The sequence below is a fragment of the Oryctolagus cuniculus genome, chromosome 2 (assembly GCF_051225735.1).
Source record: "Oryctolagus cuniculus isolate XC-2025 breed Fujian yellow rabbit chromosome 2, ASM5122573v1, whole genome shotgun sequence".
In the NCBI taxonomy this organism is placed as follows: domain Eukaryota; kingdom Metazoa; phylum Chordata; class Mammalia; order Lagomorpha; family Leporidae; genus Oryctolagus; species Oryctolagus cuniculus.
The window spans coordinates 118,971,876-118,994,417 of NC_142868.1; the positions used below are offsets into that span (position 1 = coordinate 118,971,876).

At 48.1% G+C, this 22,542-nt stretch overlaps 1 protein-coding gene and 1 pseudogene across 8 annotated transcripts; both read left to right on the forward strand.

The window, feature by feature from the left end:
- The first annotated feature begins 2,100 nt into the window (after positions 1–2,100).
- Positions 2,101–14,446, forward strand: IL37 (interleukin 37). Of its 7 annotated transcripts, none has more exons than XM_089326118.1 (6): positions 2,101–2,175; positions 3,145–3,275; positions 8,724–9,901; positions 12,241–12,360; positions 12,698–12,840; positions 13,889–14,446. In XM_089326118.1, the coding sequence occupies exons 3-6, from the start codon at positions 9,859–9,861 to the stop codon at positions 14,099–14,101; spliced, it is 519 nt and encodes a 172-aa protein (XP_089182244.1). In that variant the 5' UTR covers positions 2,101–2,175; positions 3,145–3,275; positions 8,724–9,858; the 3' UTR covers positions 14,102–14,446. The 7 variants fall into 7 exon arrangements, with proteins under 7 accessions (XP_089182244.1, XP_017195628.4, XP_017195630.3 ...); XM_017340139.4 differs by having other exon boundaries at positions 8,724–8,819; XM_017340141.4 differs by having other exon boundaries at positions 8,724–8,786.
- LOC100339963 (fatty acyl-CoA reductase 1 pseudogene) lies at positions 3,427–7,893 on the forward strand (annotated as a pseudogene). The gene has a single exon (XR_016229213.1). The product of XR_016229213.1 is annotated as a fatty acyl-CoA reductase 1 pseudogene (transcript).
- Positions 14,447–22,542: the final 8,096 nt, after the last annotated feature.

A 22,542-nucleotide genomic window follows, 5' to 3' on the forward strand; every position in this document is an offset into this window, starting at 1 on the left:
TGCCTCAATTAGTGAGTAATTAGAAAAGAGAGAACATTATCCAATCAAGTAGAGTTCTTAAAGATCACTATAAGATAAAAATTTTAAAAATATATAAATAAAACATACATATCCTTTGAGCCAGCAATTATATATCTAAGAATTATCTGAGGGCATTATCAATAATAGGTGCAAAGATTTAAGTCTAAGCATATTAGGCACAGAATTTATAAATACACATACAGTATGTATATTTGTGTGCATGTGTGTGTGTGTGTGTGTGTCAAATGCAGAGTTTCATACACATACACCCACACAGTGTATTCATGGTGGTGTAAAAGTGAAAATAACCCAAATGTTTAAAATTGGTGATTTGTTAGATTAGGATCCATTCATATGTGACACATATTAGTTGTTCCTTGTCCTCTTCCTCAACCTCCCACAAGTAAACAGTGTCCTTATGTATCAATATTGGTACAGATAATCAAACTTACAGAAGTTTTCTTGAGGCTATAAAGGCAAGAGTTTACCCTGAGTCAGACCACCCTATGGACATAACTGTGGACGTAACTCTTCTTTCTCATTTCCCTCACTCTCTGGAACCACTTGGGCATGATCTCTGCAAATTTACTTTGTGCCATCCCAACCTGGCACCTCCTCATGAGTCTACATCTTCCTTATCCTGAGAGTGACACTGGGCTTCCCTTACAGCCCCCCCCCCCCCCCAGTCCCTACTTCCTTATTCTAGAATCAGCAGAAGAGAAGTGCCCCTCTGGTCACATCACTGCCTGCCTAGACAGTGATGTGGTGGCCACTTTGACTTTATTTTAACTTTGTCTTTTCCTTCACCATCTCATCCCTGATCAAGGTGTTCTCCAAAGATACATCTCTCTTTATTAGGAATTTAATGGGCAAATTAGGGGGCTTTATTCTGGCCACTGAGGGAATTACATTTTTCAGGTCTTTAGACAAATCATGAATACCTAAAATTAAAAATGGTCTTGTAGAAAAGTGTTGATGCAATGGAATGATGTTGCAGATATCACACTGGGCACAAAAAGAAAGATACAAAGTAGGAATTTGCTTTACATTGCATTCTACCTTGTCAAACACATGTCTGTGTTTGCATATTATAGAAATGTGTTCATGGAGAAAGGTTAGAAAATGAGACCCCCATATTCAATCATGCTTAAGAGATGTGGATATGACATGCTCTGAAAGGCCTGAACTGCTATCTTGTCCTTCCAATGACCAGGAATGTGATCCTGAATAAGTTGCTTAACTTCTCAATTGTACTGTGTTTTGTCTGTAAAGAAGGGAGGGCTATACCTCCTTACTAGATCCTCCAAAGCTTGTCTGAAGTAAAGATAGAAATGGACTGAGCCCAGGCCTGGCACAATGAGGGCTCTGTGGCTGACTACTATGGTTGTCGCTGTTCTTGTGGTGTTGATGTGCTGGGAGGTGGTCCAGTAGCTTTATCTTCATTGTGTTATGTGGGTTCTCCTCTGAACTGACCTGCCCGAGCACAAGCAATGCAATGGAGGAAGATGACAGTAAATAGCCAATAGGCCACAGACAGAGACTGGTGCTTGGTGGGCTTGCTCAAGGACAGTCCCTTGAGGGTGTTTTGCATGTCATTTCTGAAGAAGAGGGTACAGAGGAGAGGTGCAGGGCAGGATCAGTAGTATCCTGGAAGACGCTTGGGAAAAGATAGGAAAGGAACATTTCTCTCTAGGATGTGGAAACTCACCTGAACTCTGGGATTAGGGCAAGAACCTTCATGAGAATAAGGAATTTCCCAACTTTTCCATGCTCACTGGCTGGCCTGGCCCATGTCTCCTCTTTCATTTATAGTGTCTGTTACCTACATCTTCTCTATCAGACTAGACTGGTTCTATGTCAAGAACCTTGAAGTATGTGGAATAGATATGACACAGCCGTGGTATGGTGATACTAGCCCATGGAATTTGTTTTATTCTTGGTATGGGCAACAGCAAGTGATGAGTGATATCTGATAACCCAAGATGCTATTTCTTACTGGCTAAAGAAATGCTGCCATTACATTTGCATAGCCACTCCCACACTGATTGTTTTAAAAATGAGGACCAGCTCAAGACTCTTAAGATTAAGGAAGACAGAAGACAGAGTTCCACATATTCACGACAGAGCTACAGACCACCGGGATTCCCGGCTCAGGTAAGTGGTCCTCACCTGTGGCTTTGGAAGGCCAAATGACATGGAGTGGGTTCTGGAGTAGCTTGTGACCATCTGCCTTGCTTTTCTCCCCATTAAAAACATGTCTTTCTAAGTATAATCTCTGAGACCTGCCTAAATCTTAGGCTCTCAGCCTCGATAGAAGCCTGCTATCTCCCAAGAGGTTTTCTTCCAATAAGCTGACAGACACTGGTTTAGGACACCTGCAAACTCTGATAATGTTAGCACCTTCTTGGAAGGTTGAGAGGGCTTATTTCATAGTCTAGAATGTACTGGCTCCTGGACAGAGATTTTGGAACCCAATACTTTGAATAGTAACTTCTCCAAATGGAGCAAATCATGTCAGTCAACCCTACTGGACTAGGATTTGAGCCTCCTGGGATCTTTGGAAAGTCAATATTTCATGATAAGGGTAAGGAAATTTCCTCTGCTTAGGCAAAGGTTAGCCATTGCAGAGAGTCACAAAACTTCTTATGGAAAGGCTAAGATCATATTCTAGGCTTTTCTGGCCACATGATGGTTCAGCTATGTAACTCTTATGGTAGCCCCAAAACAGCCATAGAAATATGTAAACAAAGATACTGCTGTGTTATAATAAAAATTTATCTAAATACAGCAGTGGGTGAGGTTTGGCCCAGGGGCTATGGTTTGCCAGCTCTATGGCTATAGCAACATACTTCAGACTTTTCTATTTAACTTTTGTATGTTGTTGTCAAGATCCACAAAAATGATATTGTGATTCATGTGCTAGCACAGTGACTCACAGTTTGGAAAGCACTGTCCTGGCAAAGTAACAGATGGAAGGGCATGGTTTGGCCCTGGGAGGGCTTCCTGGAGGCAGTGAGCGTTCGAGCGTTTCTAGACTGCAAGGAAAGCTGGAGGCCTGTTCTGGATACCCTAAGGGGTTGGGGTCAGAAGACCCTGTAACAGATTCCTTTCCTCTCTGCTCAGGTCCTTTCCTCGCTCTCATCACCTGTTGATTATTTCACTCATGTCCAAAATGTCCCTTTTGGAGAAGAACTCAGGAGTGAAAATGGACTCAGAAGATGGGGAAAAGGCTGAGCCCCAGGACTGCTCAGGAGGTGAGATTCTTGGAAAAATTCACATTGACCAAAGTCTAATTCTTGATGCAGGACTCTGCTAGGTGCTATGCAGGGACCCAGTTCCTCCTTGCTGATGAGGTACAAAAAGTGAGCTTTAAAACTTCCTCGTATCTTCAGCTGCCGGTCGGGGGCGGTGGAAGAGCGAGTAAGGAGAGCAAGCAGCCGTCGCTGGACGGCCAGAGGGAAAGTGAGGCCTGAGCCTCTGCATCTAGGGTCAAAATGGTGTCAATCCCAGAATACTATGAAGGCAAGAATGTTCTGCTCACTGGAGCTACTGGCTTCCTAGGAAAAGTGCTTCTGGAGAAGTTGCTGAGGTCTTGTCCAAAGGTGAATTCAGTATATGTTTTGGTGAGGCAGAAAGCTGGGCAGACCCCTCAAGAACGAGTGGAACAAGTCTTGAGTGGCAAGCTGTTTGATCGATTGAGAGGTGAAAATCCAGATTTTAGAGAGAAAATAATAGCAATCAACAGCGAACTTACTCAACCTAAACTGGCTCTTAGTGAGGAAGATGAAGAGGTCATCGTAGATTCCACCAATATTATATTCCACTGTGCAGCCACCGTAAGGTTTAATGAAAATTTAAGAGATGCTGTTCAGTTAAATGTGACTGCTACAAGACAGCTTATTCTCCTTGCACAACAAATGAAGAACTTGGAGGTGTTCATGCATGTATCAACAGCATATGCCTACTGCAATCGAAAGCATATTGATGAAGTAGTATATCCACCCCCAGTAGACCCCAAGAAGCTGATTGACTCTTTAGAGTGGATGGATGATGGCCTAGTAACTGATATCACACCCAAACTGATAGGAGATAGACCTAATACGTACATATACACGAAAGCATTGGCAGAATATGTTGTACAACAAGAAGGAGCAAAGCTAAACGTGGCGATTGTAAGGCCATCGATTGTCGGTGCCACTTGGAAAGAACCCTTTCCAGGATGGATTGATAACTTTAATGGACCAAGTGGTCTCTTCATTGCGGCAGGGAAAGGAATTCTTCGAACAATGCGTGCCTCCAACAGTGCCCTTGCAGATCTTGTTCCTGTAGATGTAGTTGTCAACACGAGTCTTGCAGCAGCCTGGTATTCCGGAGTTAATAGACCAAGAAACATCATGGTATACAACTGCACAACAGGCAGCACTAATCCATTCCACTGGGGTGAAGTTGAATACCATGTAATTTCCACCTTTAGGAGAAATCCTCTCGAACAGGCCTTCAGGTGGCCCAATGTAAATCTAACCTCCAATCACCTCTCATATCATTTCTGGATTGCTGTAAGCCATAAGGCCCCAGCATTCCTGTATGATATCTACCTCAGGATGACTGGAAGAAGCCCAAGGATGATGAAAACAATAACTCGTCTTCACAAAACTATCGTCTTTCTTGAATATTTCACAAGTAATTCTTGGGTTTGGAATACTGACAATGTGAATATGTTAATGAATCAACTAAATCCTGAAGACAGAAAGACCTTCAATATTGATGTACGGCAGTTACGTTGGGCTGCGTATATAGAGAACTACTGCATGGGAACTAAGAAATACGTGTTAAATGAAGAAATGTCTGGCCTCCCTGCTGCTAGAAAGCATCTGAACAAATTGCGGAACCTACGTTATGGCTTCAATACCATTCTCGTGATTCTGATCTGGCACATTTTTATTACAAGATCACAAATGGCAAGAAACATCTGGTACTTTGTGGTTAGTCTATGTTATAAGTTTCTGACATACTTCTGAGCTTCTAGCACTATGAGATACTGAAGACCAAGTGTCGCTCCCCCATTCGCGGAGGAACAACACAGGACCCTGCGCTGTTCTTTTGTCTGCTCGGCCCTTCCCGGGTTTGCTGCTGGTTCTTCCCGGGTTGGCTACCGATCCCTCCACCTCTGTGGAGGGGCGGCTCCCCCTGCCACTTTCCCCACTTCCGCGGGGGAGCGGCACACTGCCGGCCGGCTCTCTCGGGGGCTGCTCAGATGTTATCCAGATGTTCCTGGTGCGTGTTGTCTCTCTCCTCCTTTATAGTCCTCTTCCACCAATCCCAACTATGCTACCCACATGCCGAGTACACTGCTCTCCTCCAATCAGGAGCAGGATCAGCTCCTGCAGCTCATCAGTCAAGTTGGCGAGAGGCAGCTGTGTAGAAGCTGTTTCCTCCTCTCCCAGCGCCATATTGTGGGAGAGCAGATGCATAGAATAAGTCTTAATTCCAGTAACTTAGTCTAGTCCGAGTTGCTCCCCACAACCAAGAATTTAGCATTAGAACATCTATCTATGTTTATGGTGGTCTAAATGCGCAAAATGTAAAATGTACTTAAGTCATCTTACCTTTTGTCAAGGCATTAAACCATCTTAGTATGGACTAAATTATGCTACATTTTATGTAACATTTTAATGTTTGTGCTCATGAAACTTAGTGAACACACTGTGGTATGCCAGCTCAAATTTACAGTTGCCACCAAAGCCATGACTTAACATTTTGATCCTTGGAAGAAAGAAGTAGAGATGAGAGCAGGGTGGGGAAATAGGAACACTGACCAGTATAACTGTGCAATTCTGGAACATATTAATCAAAATATGCCTTAACAGATAGTGAATCTCTAATTCAAATATTCACTGCAATGGAAAGCATCTATTTGAACAGAGATACTAGATAAGTTGGTAGATAGTTGATTCTTCAATGTTTGATTTTTTTAGTCTGCTAAAGTGGGTTTTAGTTTTGTTAAAATTATATTCAGACTATTTTCACATCATCCTCTAAGTTGTTGAGTGTATAAAACATGACAGACATGTTCTCATTTTTTGTTTTCTTTTAAACATCTGAGGCATATCATTTTTCTATAAGCAATTGGTTATTATTCTAATCTGAAGGCTGCCTATTATTCTGAAGAACCTACTTGCTCTAAATGGGTTTGACAACCTGTATGAATATGTGCTATGTGTTTTTTAAAGAAAAGTAAAAATAAAATCAGTCCAACTGTTAGTATCAGAAGGAATAGGAATACATTTTTTTTGTCCACATTATGATCAAACAAGAACCAGTCCTGTGATGTTGTGTTGATGTTTTGAAGCAGGAAGATTTCTTGTAAGAAGTGGGAGCTGGGACTGAGTCACCACAACCTGTGCTCTCTTTCCTTTTTAAATTTTACTCATGGGACTCTTAAAAGACACGCACTGTCTTCTAAATGAAATCTGAAAGTACATTATTATTGAAGAATGTATTTACAGGTAGTAATAACAGTAAGAAAATGTCCTCGTGCGTAAACACATACTATTTTTGACCTTGAAAGCTGAATTCCTTCAAGAAAAAGAAAATAATGAATAAGTACTGTGTATAAAGTTAAAAAAGGACTTTATTTACATACCACATAAAATAGCAAGCTGTTGAATGAGTTTGAAGATACCATTTATTTTTTCTGCATGTGGCTTTAGCTTTAGAAAGAAATACATTATAGAAACAAATATAGCAAGAAAATTAATGTATATATATATATTTTTTTTTTTGACAGGCAGAGTGGACAGTGAGAGAGAGAGAGACAGAGAGAAAGGTCTTCCTTTTGCCGTTGGTTCACCCTCCAATGGCCGCCGCGGCCAGCGCGCTGCGGCCGGCGCACCGCGCTGATCCGATGGCAGGAGCCAGGAGCCAGGTGCTTTTCCTGGTCTCCCATGGGGTGCAGGGCCCAAGCACCTGGGCCATCCTCCACTGCACTCCCGGGCCACAGCAGAGGGCTGGCCTGGAAGAGGGGCAACCGGGACAGAATCCGGCGCCCCGACCGGGACTAGAACCCGGTGTGCCGGCGCCGCTAGGCGGAGGATTAGCCTAGTGAGCCGCGGCGCCGGCCGAAAATTAATGTATATTTTAATGATAATTATAATGCCCTTTAAATCTTAATAGTAGTTAACATTACTTATTCTTTTAACATATATTTGGTTTAATAAATTGTTCAGCATAATACTATTCTAATGAAAGTGATCAAATTGTATTATATTTAATCATCACCGGTCTATCTTCAATATGTTTAGAGATGTCAGTTCACAATACAAAATGTTACATGGAAATTTACATCTTAATGTTCTTTGTCAAATGCAATGTGTAAGAAGTTTATTTTGCTATTATGAAGAACTATGTAAAGGAGAGCAGCTTCTTCCATGCAGGTGTATAATCTTGAAAAGGAAAAATGCTTCCATGTTGAAGCCAGGTTTTTTTGCAGTAAAACCTTTAAACATTATTTTCACAGAAATATGTATCTAAATATCTATTGTGGGCAGCCACAGGCAGTCACTCCCTTTGTTTACACTTAAACATATGAATGGAGACTTGCAGCACAGACAATTAGGCTAAGGAGATTCCGGGAAGAGGCAGGAAGAACCTAAACCTCTCACAAGAGATGATACAGATAATCAGTCACACCTGTAACCTGCATTTATCACCTAAGTGTTTTATTGTACCCTTGTAATCAATAATTAAGAACCTTATCAGGAACTCTTTATAACCTTAAAAGCCTTTTTGATATGTAAATCTTTTGTGTGCTCCTTCTTGTAAACAACTGGTCATGTTTAAATACTACTGGATTTGTTCAATAAACGAGCCTTAATCAGGACTTGTCTTGGATCCACTTGGATAGGTGTGTGAGCTACACAGAAGTGTATGTTTTCTGAATTTTTTATTCATGTAATCTAATTTAAAGAAATGCTAAATAAGAGGGTGCCGAGGCTATTGTGTTATAATTTTGTGTGTGCCTTTATGTAGAATTCTGTCGTCAAAAGAAGGCTAATGAATAAATTAAGCAAGTATGTTTAAAAAAAAAAAGCTTCCTGGTAAATGGGTCAGACCTGAGGAACCCTAGGAGGAAAAAGAAAGTGTTGCCATAGGTGCCAGGACACCAGATAGTAGACAATGGCCCAGCTCCCACTAAAGCTTCAGGCTTTGACTTGCTGGTGCCCTACTGGAAAGTTTTATATCTTCTTAATGCATCTCCTCTTGCCAACCTGCCCAGGCAGAGAAGCCCTGTGGCGGGAGGAATGCGGAGGATGGGTTGGGAAAAAGAGCCAGGTGCAGGACTCCTATATGCTTCAAGGGGGAAGGCACGAGTGTTGGTTTGTGGAAGAGGGGAAGAGGCGTCTGATCCAGGTGAGTGCCTAACATGCACACTGTGAGGGGAGGGGACCAAAATGAGCCAGAGCCCACCTTTGACAATTTCACCTCTGTTTCCTGACACTTGAGATCAAGAAGACTGTTTTCAGTGTCATGTCTACAGTCTATCTGCTGTATTATCTCAGCACACACACAGAAGAACTAAGGAATTAAGTAGTTAAGGAATTAACTTAATTCCTTAATTCCTTAATTAGAATTAAGGAATTAGAACCCCCTAATCCTTGGGAAAACCCGCCAGCATATGCTAACCTCCCGGTCTCTGATTGCAGACCCAGCTGGAAGCCCCCAAGAGCCAGGCCCCAGCTTCCCCTCTGTGGACTCTGTTCAATCAAGTAAGGCCCTGGTGAAGTATTGGAGCAGCTCAGGTATAGAGGGGGAGGGTTGGGGGATGGTGCTGCTGGGGTCTCTAAGAGGATGGGAGAACGCAGACTGGTGACAACTAATGGTGCTGGAGAGGATAGGGCTTTTCCTAAATGGAGGCACATTTTCAACAGAGTCTATGGGAGAGAGGAGTCCCAGGTGGGCCTTTGCCTTGCAGAGAGGGTAGGGAATTCTCAAGTGCTCAGTGGCGTGGGACAGGAAGGTTTTGAACCTAGGAACCAGCTGACTGCTCTCTGGTCACTGCCAAAAGGCTGGTCAGCCTGACTTCTTCCTTGCAAGGATGAAACACAGGAGAGTGATCAGCAAGGGGCGCTCCTAGCAACATCCACACCATAGATGGCTCATAGAGGGTCCACAATGATGAAACCAGAACCTTCCTTGCCCACTGCCATCTGTACTGTGCAACTGCCCAGAGAAAGTGGTTAATATCACCGCTGTTCAGGTGTGCAAACTGAGGTGAAGAGGAGCAGGGACCTGCCCCAGATGACATAGGGTGTAAACGACGACATTGAAAGGTGAACATTTAAAGGTGCTCTCACTAATCTGTCCTCCCCAAATAGTTTTAAGGCTGCATCACGCCCCTCAGCTCAGGACAGAGTCAGGGGGACCTCGGTCTGAGTCGCAGCTCTGCCTCAGGTCAGTGCATCAACACTGAGACCCACTGCCCTACCAGCAAAATGGCAGTGAGGACACAAGGAGACCAGGGTGGTGAGGCTCACGGCAACTCTCAAGTCAGTGTGGCGGGAGCCTGCTTCAAGCACTGTTGCTGCTGCTGCTGCTGCTGCTGCCGCCGCGCGTCCCTGTGCTACTGTTGATGCTGCCCTGCTGGCATTTTGATTTTCCAGTAAACTGTGGCTGTGTGTTGTTGCTGTGGTTGTTGGTGTCCCTGCTGTTCCTACTGCTGCTGTTACTGATGCTACCGCTGCTGCTGTGGGTTGAGAACCACTTCCCTGTAGCATATAAATGCCAGCAGCTAAAACACTCACACCTGCACAGTGACATTGAGAAGCTCGGGGGTCAAGGATGGCAAGCAAGAATACCATTGAAGAGGATCCTACACTGGCTGGTGTGTGAGATGAGGAGGGCAGGGTCGGGCTGTGCCAGGAGGGAAACAGAAATAGAAGGAGGGAAAAGACAAAGTGAGAGTTAAGAGGGCCGGCGCCGCGGCTCACTAGGCTAATTCTCCGCCTTGCAGCGCCGGCACACCGGGTTCTAGTCCTGGTTGGGGCGCCGGATTCTGTCCTGATTGCCCCTCTTCCAGGCCAGCTCTCTGCTGTGGCCAGGGAGTGCAGTGGAGGATGGCCCAAGTGCTTGGGCCCTGCACCCATGGGAGACCAGGATAAGTACCTGGCTCCTGCCATTGGATCAGCGCAGTGGGCTGGCCGCAGTGCGCCGGCCGCAGCGGCTATTGGAGGGTGAACCAACCTTTCTCTCTGTCTCTCTCTCTCTCTCTCTCTCTCACTCACTGTCCACTCTGCCTGTCAAAAAAAGAAAAAAAAGTTAAGAGGTAGAAAAAATAAAATGGTAGAGCAAGAAGTGACATTTGTTAGAAATAGCATGTTCTGGCCTCACTCTAGACCACTGGAGTCAGAATCTCAGGGATGAGGGGTCCAGGTCTCAAAATGTCACCCACCAGGTGGTGCCCAGTGGGCAGCCAGGTGGAGAAACACTGACGCCCTGGGCCCGCCCTCGCCTGCGTCCTCAGAGCAGCAGCAGCAATAGCTCCTGGAGCTGCTTGGAAAGGCAGGACCTCAGCCCCAGCCTGACCTTCGGAGCCACAACCCGCAGGGGATTCACTGCCCAGGACAGTGTGGAAACGGAAAGGCTCAGGGTGAATCCAAGCCAGTGGCTCTAAACCAACCTGCACCTGCCCCTGAATCAGAACGCCTGGGCCTGGAGCCCGGAAAGCTTCTGAGGAGATGCTGACACAAGCCAGGGTTGAGAACCTCGCATCTCATCTGACCCCACCTCCTTGTGGGGCCAGTGTCCATCCCATAGCCACCCCCAGTGTCCTGATGCTTGGGGCACTCTGGGGGGGCGCTGTGGAGGGTCACCCCAAGTCAGACAAGGGAGCTGCTCCCAGGAGCTTACAAGGGTGATGAGACAAGGACACTGACACCTGTGTGCAGGTGCGAGCGCTCAGGGCAGTGTGCAGCAGCCAGAGAGGAAGCCACCCCATGCAGAGGGGCTGAGGAGGCCTGCCTGGAAGAGGTGGCAGGAGAGCTGGTGTCGCAGGAGGCTCCTCCCTGTTCTCTGGCAGGAGGAGCCCAGGAGCACAGCCCACCCTGGCAGAGGGCGTGGTTATGTGTGGGAGGACAATGAGCCCTTGGGATGTCTTCTACATGACAGTCGCCTGTCATAGCCTTGTGCTGTGTTGAAGCATCACACAGGGCGGTGGCTGCTGCCGTCTCACAGGGTCATATCTGACATTGTGCAGCCACCCACCGCTGCAGTCTTGACCTGGCGTGGAGGCTCCTGCCCGCCCATCAGAGAAGTGCCTGGACTCCTGGCTGAGGGACAGGTTTCCTGCCCCATCAGAGACAGTAGGGTGGGCTTCCTGTGCAAGGCCCACTCCAGGCAGGAGTAGCCTGAAGCAGTTCCCGGGAGCCCATGCCCTAGGAAGCCTCCAGTCACTGTCGTGGGTGGTCCTTTTGTCTTATTCAGGCTCTTTTCAAAGGAGCCTCTTCAGTGCCAGCTCAGGTTTTTTTAATTTTTATTTTTAAAAGAGTATCACCTTTTATTTAAAAATATTTATTTATTCAAAAGGCAGTGTTACAGAAAGAGAGAAGAACACAAAGAAAGAGATCTTCCATCCCTTGGTTCACTCCCCAGATGGTCACAGCTGCCATTGTAGTGCCAGGCTGAAGCCAGCAGCCAGGAGCTTCCAGATCTCCCACGTGCGTGCAGAGCCCCAACACCTTGGGCCATCTTCTGATGCTTTCCCAGGGCATTAGCAGGGAGCTGGATCAGAGGTGGAGCAGCTGGGACTGGAACCGGCACCGTATGGAATGCAGACACCGCAGATGGTAGATCTGCACAGATCCACAGCGCAGGCCCCCCAGCTCTGTTTTGCTCCGTGCTGGGCTCCTGGGTGCCTGCTGCCTCAGTTCCCACTCCCCGCCTTCCGTTGTCGCTTTCCCATCCCAGAAAGTAGTTTTCTGCTCCACCCCACGCATTGCTGATAGCATGATGCTCAGGAAAGGTTTAGACGAACAATGATTAACACATACTGAGCCTTTCCTGTAGCGCAGACATGTTATAAGCTCAGACTCCTTGAAAAAAGTGTTTAAGTCCTTTATTACCCTCATTTCATAGATGAGGGTATCCAGGCATGAATATTTAATAACTTGTCCTAAAGCCTAAAATAGCTGGTATGAAGTGTCAATAGTAGTTCTATTGATCTAGAGTCGTTGGTGAAGTTCCAAGAGCCGGAGAAATTCAACATTCGTGATGGAGATCAAAAAGTGTTGGTCCTGGACTGTGAGATCCTGAAAGCAATCCCACACAAGGCCTACATACTTCCAGGTAACTCCTCATCCTGCTGGGTTTTCTGATCCCCCACCTAAACCCCGGCCAGGTCTGGCCTCCCTGCACATGGGCTCAGCTCTATGATGGACTACAGCTGGCTCCAGCAGGTGGTGGCAATGGCAAGGAGGACTCCAGGGACCCTGGGGAGTCAGAGGGAGGATCTGTCAAAATGACCAGATCAGAGGGGAGTTCTTCTAGAAGGAAGGAGCCAGGGGGCTGGGTTGTTAAGGAGAGGGGGCTTGGGCCAAGACAACAGAAGGGAACTTTGACCAGCAGAGAGGGGGGGCTTGTCCCTTCTCAGAGAACTAACTTTTCCTGGCTGCTTCCTTCCCAGAGACCTTCTTTGTTTTAGCCTCATACTATCACTCAGCCCCTCCTGAGAAAGGGAGCCCGATTCTCTTGGCGGTCTCTAAAGGAGAGCTCTGCCTTTGCTGTGTCAAGGCCCAAGGGAAAATTTTCCCATCCCTCCAGCTGAAGGTGAGCTTCCAGCCAATTTCCTGTTCCCTCCGATCCTCAGTGCCTCTGGCTTTCCCTGCAAATTCTTATCTCTGCCCCTAAGATGGCAGTGCCCTCCCTTCGGGTTCTAGCCTCCTGGGGAAGGAGGCAGCTCCACACAGCGGGGAGGCTCCAAGGAGGAGCCCGGAAGGCACTAGCAGTCCATCTTCCTCTCTGGATCAAAGTCTGGGATGAGCTGTGTCTCCTGCCCTAGCTTTCCTTGGAGCAGGCAGCACACGTGGGGAGGACCCTGACCTGCCACACGGGGGTGGAGGTTGTGAGGCAGGTGTCGGAGCCAGGTGTCTGCTCTGCACACGGAGTCCCAGCTGGGAGCAATCTCTCACCTGAGGGGATGAATCTTAGCCAGCCCAGTGTCCGCTTTGGATCTAAGCTGTATTTTCTAATCTATCTTTTTAAAAATACAAAGCTGATATTGTGGTGTGTATCTGATTCCTGCAGCTTGCGTTCTCTCTCTCTTTATTTTTAATTCAGGCAAAGGGGGCATGTCAGAGCAGGCATGGTTCCTTATCACCCCTTAAATACCAATGCCAGGCCGGCGCCGTGGCTCACTAGGCTAATCCTCCACCTAGCGGCGCCGGCACACTGGGTTCTAGTCCCGGTCGGGGCGCCGGATTCTGTCCCGGTTGCCCCTCTTCCAGGCCAGCTCTCTGCTGTGGCCAGGGAGTGCAGTGGAGGATGGCCCAAGTGCTTGGGCCCTGCACCCGCATGGGAGACCAGGATAAGTACCTGGCTCCTGCCATCAGATCAGCGTGGTGCGCCGGCTGCAGTGCGCCGGCCGTAGCGGCCATTGGAGGGTGAACCAACAGCAAAGGAAGACTTTTCTCTCTGTCTCTCTCTCTCACTGTCCACTCTGCCTGTCAAAAAAAAAAAAAAATACCAATGCCAAGGCTTAAATACCAAAGCTGCCTGCCCCCTGCCCTTTCGTGTTCTCTGGGGCTCAGCCTGGGACGTGTGTTGCGCTTTTCTCCCTCTTCTGGCCTGTGCTATTGAATAATCTCTTATCTCACAGAAAAAGAAGCTCGAAGACCTAGTCACCGAGAAGGAGCAAGCACAGCGGCCCTTCGTCTTCTACAAGGCTGACGTGGGCTCCCGGAGCACACTGGAGTCAGCTGCCCACACTGGGTGGTTCCTGTGCACCTCCTGCTCTTCTGGTGAACCCGTGAGATTGACAAAGACAGTCGGAAGGAAGAAACAAGTGGAGTTTCATTTTATAAAGCTATAAAAGGCGGGGCCGGCGCCATGGCTCACTTGCTTAATCCTCCGTCTGCGGCGCCAGCATCCCATATGGGTGCCGGGTTCTAGTCCTGGTTGCTTCTCTTCCGGTCCAACTCTCTGCTGTGGCCTGGGAGGGCAGTGGAGGATGGCCCAAGTGCTTGGGCCCTGCACCCCATGGGAGACCAGGAGAAGCACCTGGCTCCTGGCTTCGAATGGGCGCAGCTCTGGCTGTAGCGGCCATTTTGGGGGTGAACCAACAGAAGGAAGACCTTTCTCTCTGTCTCTCTCTTTCACTGTCTAACTCTGCCTATCAAATAAAAAAAAAAGCTGTAAAAGGCAAAATCTCTGGTTAACCTCTGTGTCTGTGGGTTTCATTTCTTTAAAAAAATTTATTAATTTATTGAATGGGGGGGAGAGAGAGAGAGAGAGACAGAGAGAGAGTACAAAATCTACCATCCGCTGGTTCATTCCCCAAATGGCGGGTGCTCAGGGAATTGACTGTGAGGCAGAAGTGCCCAGAAGTGGCTGAGTGTATGCTGAGCATGCAGCATGCAAGGGAAAAGCGCCAGTGAGTCATCAGGTAGTCAGATGATAAGTGGGTGGGTCCCAGACACGGAGCGAGTAACCTGACAAGTGGGGGAGATGCAGAGAGAAGCAATCTGGGTCAAGTGACAGCCAGGAGACCAGGAGAGCAGGCAGTCAGCAGCAGGTGGGTGGAAGGGCTGACCACAAGGGTGGAGTCCCATCACTGAGCAAGGTCAGGGCCTTCAAAATGGGGTCAGGCAGCCTTGCAGCCCAGGGACTCAGACCAGGAAGCAGGGCAAGGGGTGGAGAATGAAGCTTGGAGTTCGTCGTCTATCCGTCGCGTCTCTTCAGCTACAAGCAGTAACAATAGCTTCTAGCTTGCATAAGTCAGAAGTAGGCTAAAACAGAAAGGAGCTCACCGGAAGGAAACCGGGTGGACTCATGTCTGATGCTGCTGAGACAGAGTACCATCCATTTAGTGGTTTAGAGCAGTGCCATGTGTTATCTTACTGTGCTGGAGGTCAGAGCCCCAGAATGGAGCTCACGGGGCTAAAATGTCAGCATGGCGGTATTCCTTCTGGAGACCCCTGGGGAACAGCGATCTTCATGCCTTTTCCAACTTCCATTTGGCTGTGGCCTTCCTCTTTTCTTTCTTTCTTTCTTTCTTTTTTTTTTTTTTTTTTTAAAGATTTACTTATTTATTTGAAAGAGCTGCAGAGAGAGAGAGATCTTCCACCCACTGGTTCACTCCCCAGATGGCCAATGGCCACAGTGGGGCTGGGGAGTGGGCCAGGCCAAAGCCAGGAGCCAGGAGTTTCATCCAGGTCTCCCACATGGGTGGCAGGTGCCCAAGCACTTGGGCCATTTTCCACTGCTTTCTCAGGCCATTAGCAGGAAGCTGGATTGGAAGTGGAGCAGCTGGTGCCCATATGGGATGCCAGTGTAGTAGGTGTTGGCTTGACCCACTGTGCCACAACATGGACCCCCTGCCTTCCTCTTTGACTTACCAGGACTCATGTAATTCACACCAAGTCTGCTTGGGTAATCCAGGGTCATCCCCATCTCAAGATGCTCAACTTCAGTCATGCTGCAAAGTCTCCCCCTGCCATGTGAGGTCTGGAGATAAGGACCCGCATTGCTCTGCCCACAACACGAGTGGCTTGCCAAGGTGATGGGCATGCTGAAGTCCCAGGGTCAGAAATGCCTGACAATCAGCAGAGACAGGACCCGGGAAGCTTTGACCCCACTCCTCAGGTGGAGAAGAGCTAAGCCAATGATGCCCTAGTTTGGGTCCTGTGTCTACTTCATGTTCAGTTAAAGACAGCACTCTTTGGCCGACACTCCTCCCTCCATACCGTATCCAAGGAAGCCAGTGAGGTTCTTCAAAGTAGAATTGCAAAACGAGTCCCAGGAGCAAGGGGTGCAGATGCTGGGGAGGCAGATAAACCTCAGCTGTAAACTAGGAGTGATGACAAGTGCCAGGTGGGACCATTCCCATGGGAAGTGCTCCAGCAAGGTCAGCTGCTTCTGATCCTGATCAACCCAAGTTCTGTGGTATAAAGTCTATAGCATTTTGAGCCTTTTAAAATGTGTCCACATGGTGTGGGCATTGTGGCACACTGGGTTAAATCTCTGCTTGTGGAGCCCACAAGTGCCAGCTGGAGCCCCTGCCGCTCTGCTACCAATCCGCACCTGGGAAAGCAGTGGATAATGGCTCAAGTACTTGGGTTCCTGCATCTACATGGGAGACAGATAGAGTTGCGGGCTCCTGGCTTTGATTTGGCCCTTGCCTCAGCTGTTGTGACCATTTGAAAAGCAGATGGATGATCTCTTTCTTTGCATCATTCCCTCTCTATGTCACTCTTTCAAATAAATAAAATGAATCTTAAATATGTCCACATGACAATGATGCTTCATAAGGGAGGTCAGATATTCTTTATAGCATCATGAACTTTTCTCCCAACTTAGAAACAACTACTCAAACTAGTCTCTGAGTCAGGGCTGTTCCATGGCAGTGAGGACTCTGGCTCTATTAGAAATCAATGGAAAAGAGCTGAGGCTTGCTGCTGATCATGGCCTTGAAGAAGCTGATCTGCTGGCCAGATGGGGACAGGCATGGCATGGGCTCCATCCTGCCCTACCTCCTTCCAATCTGGTGATGTACCACAATGGGGGTGCTGGTGGTGCTGGACCTCACAGGCTTCTTATGAGGCTCCACTAGGATCCCAGATGTCCCAGCTCCCTGCAAAAACACAAGTGTGCTGGCACTGACATCTAGTAGTTGCTTCCCATATTCCCGGGGAATGTCTGGCACACCAAATCCCCACCCTCCAGCCCTCTCCTGGTGGACACGCCCCTGTGGTGTGCTAGCACGTGTGTAACAGCTGGTGCGCTTGGGGTGGTGGGGTGCACAGAGCTCTGATACTCAGCAGTGTTTGCCCATTTCCAATTGTGTAACTGTTCCCAACATAACTGATTTTAAACTACTGGCGTGAAGTCACTCAGCACAGGATTGAGAAGAGAAGGCAACCATGGGCCACGAAAGCTCACATAAGCTGGCTGCTGCACCAGCTGCAGCTACCTGTAAGGTCCTTGTTTTAGAACAGGGTTGGGCAAGCTATAGCCTACAGGTGAAATCAGCTGACTGCCTGTTTATGTGTCTAGATAGCGTAGCCACACTCACTGGTTGTCTTTGCAGTAACAACAGAGCCTGTGGTGGGAAATATATGACCTTGACTTTTTACAGAGATAGTTTGCTGACTCCTGCTCTAGAGAACAAGAGGCCACAGCCTGCCTGCTACTTCCAAATATTTATTCCTGAAACAGTCTAGTTTCCTTCAGAGGGTTGCAATATGTGATGGTTGGCTTTTCCATAAAAGGCTACTTGATTTTTTTATGGCAAAAGCAACATCATCATCATCGTTATTATTATTTTATTAGCCCAGCTTGCCTCAGCAACTCTTAGTAAGAAAGTCCCTTCTAGAGGTGGGCATTTGTTGTTGTCAAGATGCTGCTGGGGAAGCCCACATCCCACACCACAGTGCCTGTGTTCAAGTCTTGTCTCTGCTCCCAGTGCCAGCTTCTTGCTGATTTGCACCCGGGGGAAGCAGCAGGTGATGGCTCAAGTAGTTGGACCCTGCAACCCATGTGGGAGATTCCTGGCTCCTTCCTTTGGCCCAGCCCAGCTGTTGGCATTTAGGCAGTGAACCAGCAGATGGAATCTCTCTCTCTTTTAAAAAAAGGTACAGAGGAAGCTGTTTGTAGATGATCACGGCCATAGTGATTTCTGTCCTGCAAAGCAAATTTGCAAAGTCTTGGGTGATTGTTGCATCGATGCTATGGTTTCAGCTCTCTAAAACTCACAAAGTTGGGCTTTACTCTTCATGGTGTGATGCTAGGAGGGTGGGAGCTTAATCCAGTTAGAGTGTTTAGAGGTCCATCCTTTGGGAGGTGATTAAGATTAGCCATGGAGATCAGGGTGGAGCCCATGATTGGTTTTAGAAGAAGGAGGGAAGAAAGAAGAAGGCACGCGTGAACACTCCCTGTGTCTCGCCCTGTGCTGCCCTGCACCCCTGGGAACTCTGCCAGTAAGAAGACGTCACTGTGTACAGCCCCTTGGCCTTAGACCAGGACTGTGGGCCCGAATCTCTTTTCTCTAGAACTTACCCAGGCTGTGGTGTTGTGTTATTAGCAACAGAAAAGGGACGAAGACCATTGGCCTAGCACTATGAGGAAGGCAGGGTGGGGATAGCTATGCCCATTTTGGAGACGAGAAAATAGACTCGGAGCCATCAAGTGACTTGACTGCAGAGACACAGAGTGTTCGTGGCAGAGTTACAGATGTTCAGACTCCTGGTTCAGAGCTCTTTGCATGGTCCCCACATTCTAAAATTCCACTGTGGTTTAAGAATAACCTGGGCTGGTGCTGCGGCTCACTAGGCTAATCCTCCGCCTGCAGCGCCGGCACACCGGGTTCTAGTCCCGATCAGGGGGCCAGATTCAGTCCCAGTTGCTCCTCTTCCTGTCCAGCTCTCTGCTGTGGCCAGGGAGTGCAGTGGAGGATGGCCCAAGTCCTTGGGCCCTGCACCTGCATGGGAGACCAGGAGAATCACCTGGCTCCTGGCTTCAGATCAGCGCAGTGCACCAGCCACAGCGCGCTGGCCGCAGCGGCCATTGGAGGGTGAACCAACCGAAAAGGAAGACCTTTCTCTCTCTCTCTCTCTCTCACTGTCCACTCTGCCTGCCAAAAAAAGAAACAAACAAAAAAAAAAACAAAAACAAAAAACAAAAAAAGAATAACTTGAGGAGTTTCTTAAAAAGATAGATCCTCGGGTGTGGGGAGCAACTCGGATTAGACTAAGTTACTGGAATTAAGACTTATTCTATGCATCTGCTCTCCCACAATATGGTGCTGGGAGAGAAGAAAACAGCTTCTACACAGCTGCCTCCAGTTCAGCCAATAAACTGTAGGACTTGCTCCTGATTGGAGGAGAGCAGCGTACTCGGCGTGTGGGCAGCCGAGTTAGGATTGGCGGAGGAGGACTATAAAGGAGGAGAGAGACGGCATGCACCAGGAACATCTAAGGGGAACACCTGTGCAGCCCCCGAGAGAGCCGGCCGGCGGTGTGCCGCTCCCCTGCGGAAGTGGGGAATGTGGCCAGGGGGAACTGCCCTTCCACGGAGGTGGAAGGGATAGTAGCCAACCCGGGAAGAACCAGCAGCAAACCCGGGGAGGGCCGAGCAGACGAAAGAACAGCGCAGGGTCCTGTGTCGTTCCTCCACGAAGAGGGGGAGCGACATAATGGTGCCGTGACTCGGATATGAAGCCTAGGCAGGGCTTAGTGTCGTTCCTCCACGAAGAGGGGGAGCGACATCGGGGCTATGAATCTTGAGATTCTGACTGAGATATTCCAGGATTTTATATTTAGTGAAATAAACCAGTTTCCAAAAGACAAATACCATATGTTCTCCCTGATCTGTGGTAACGAATAGAGCATCTCAAAGGTAACTATCGGAGTGAAAAGACACTTTGAGATGCGATGATCTTTAACAGCCCTTGTCTCTGTTGTTGAGGAACAGTGTGTGTTTTTTTTTTTCTTTATACTGGTTTTACGTAGTATAGGGTCAATCTTATGAATATAAAGTTAACTGAAAGTAGATCTTTGTAAAAAATGAAAATGGGGATAGGAGAGGGAGGAGAAAGAAGGCTGGGAGGCTGGGCAGGAGGGAGGATAAGCTGGAAAATCTCACTATGTTCCTGAATCTGTAGATATGAAATACATGAAATTTGCATATCTTAAATAAAATTAAGAAAAAAAAAACACCCAACTAACTCAGGTGCAAAGAGTTCTTTCTGGTCAACACTGGGAAACACTACCCTAGCCCCGTACATCCCAACATCCCATTAGAAAGTGGTCACAGGCCTTACTGGCTGAGAACATTTTCCCCGTACCATCCTTTGTGAATGTTCACTTCGGCTGCAGAGCCGATGTCACAGCACAGACATGCCTCTGTGAGACCTGGAGCGAGGCCTGGGGTTCATCCCTGCAACATGTTGTGGAAACGACTCTAGCAACATCGATATCTAAATAGGTTTCGAGATAGACTTGGGAAGATCTGCCATCTTGGGGGCCTGAGAAGCAGTGTTGGGGGTCTTGAGCTCTTGCCCACAGTGAGGGTCCAGAGGACTCCAGGGTAGAGTTGGGGAAGCCCCAAGAGGAGAGTTTGAGAGGGAGTTGTTGATGCGTGGGGTGTCCTGCCCATCAGCACCACCATCCTCCCAGGAGGGACTGTGGGACTCACTCAGTACAGGGTCAGTGACAGGGCCCCTCAGGCAGATGGATACTTGTGTCTGTGGGCAGACCCTGCTGGTCTGGCCTCTAACTGCTCCCTGGAAACGCAATGGAAAAGGGAGGACTGGCTACCTGTGGTTGGTGAAAGGACAAGTGAGTGGGCTGCAGTCAGCTCAGACCCAGGATGTCTGAGAGTGTGTCTCAGTGTGTAGCCCAGAGGTGAACGATGGTAAGAGAGGGCTGTGGTCCAGCTTCCCCGTGGGATGGTCACAAGGCACAGACATAGCCATGGTGATGCAGGCATCCCTGGGGCTTGTCTTATCTTCCAGATGAAGCCACATGTCAGAAAGTCCTTAGCTCTTCCCTGTTTGTTTTAACATGGTTGAAGATAAAATGCTGAATAGGAAGTGAGAACCTTACCTAGCTTCATGTTCACATCAACACAACTCCATGATTTCCGGAAACCCTTGTCCAGGAAGCTTGCAAATAACTTTAGTGTTCATTCCGGGAACTTCCTGCATGATTTATTAACTCTTCATAACCACATGCCCACATTGAAAAGCCTGCCTTAAATCTCACTTCAGTCCAGACTTCGCACAAGAGCCGCAAAGTGAACTCCACCTGGAATTAAGGAGAATGGAGAGGAGGGGTCTGATGACAGCACAAAGCTGCCTCCCAGCCCCGTGCTGCCCACCTGCAGACTCCTCCTCGTGTGAACCAGGCGCACTTACTACATGTCGAAGCCGCTGTAGTCGTGCTGTGGTTACTCACAGCTTACGCAGTCTCCACTGACACCAGGCTGCTTTCCCGCAATGGATGGCTGAAAATAACACAACCTATGACTGGGCCTTGATGCGGTAAGGAAGCAGCTAGTGATCATTGCAAGCTGGAAATGCACGGAACCATTTTTGTGAGACAGTAGATTATTAGGTCAAGGCCAGATGTAGCTTGGGACACAGACCACGTATGACCTGGGGTGGCCGGAGGAGGAGGAGGGCAGGACTGTTTCCGATGCAGGGGAAGTGTGGATGTGTGCTGGTCACTTCTCACTTCTGTCCCTCATCCAGGGCTAGCAGAGATGGGAGATGGCACTGCTTTGCTGAAGGCCTGCAGCTTGAAATCTAAGCTCAGTACAAGCCTTTTATTTGGGGTTCTGAGGATTGAGAGAGACAGATGCTTCTGAATGGAACATAGATTAGGCAAAGTGGCAATTTTTTTTTCATAGTAAATAGGATTGGGGCCCCATGCCTATGTCAAGGATGGTTCCTTACCAGTAAATATATGAGTAGATCCTTTCAAATACAGCAGGCGTCCTTAACCATAGGATACCTTCCAAGACTCCCAAGCGGATGCCTGAAACAGTGGGTAGCACAGGACCCTATAGAAACTACTATGTTTTGTCCTGCTGTGTTTACCAACTGTGACATACCAATGGTAAATTAGGCACAGTAAGAGATTAAGAACCTTAACTTATGGTAGATTTTAGCCATCTTATCATATGATGTTTGATTTTTCTTTATTAAGTGGAGAACATTCATCCTTTACTTAAAGGCTTTTATTTGGTGTGGGGAGCAACTGAGACTAGACTAAATTACTGGAACTGCTAGGACTAATTCTATGCATCTGATCTCCCACAATATGGCCCTGAGACAGCAAACAACTTCTACACAGCTGCCTCACCAGTTCAACTGACGAGCTGCAGGAGCTGATCCTGCTCCTGATTGGAGGAGAGCAGCGTGCTCGGCGTGTGGGTAGCAGAGCATGGATTGGTGGAAGAGGACTATAAAGGAAGAGAGAGACACTATGCACCGAGGGAACATCTGAGCAACCCCTGAGAGAGAGCCGGCCAGCGGTGTGCCGCTCCTCCGCAGAAGCTGGGGAGCCGGCAGCTAACCCGGGATGGCGTCGTTCCTCCGTGAGTGAGGGAACAGCAGCTAACCCGGGAAGGGCTGGGCAAAAAGAACAGCGCAGGGTCCAGTGTCGTTCCTCCGCGAATGGGGGAGCGACAATTTGGCATATCTGACTTGCCAGCATCACTACTCCCACACTTCGGGGCCATAGTTGTGTAGAGTGAGTGTGACTTGAACACAAGCACTGTGCTACCCTGATGGTCTTTCTGATAACAGATGGA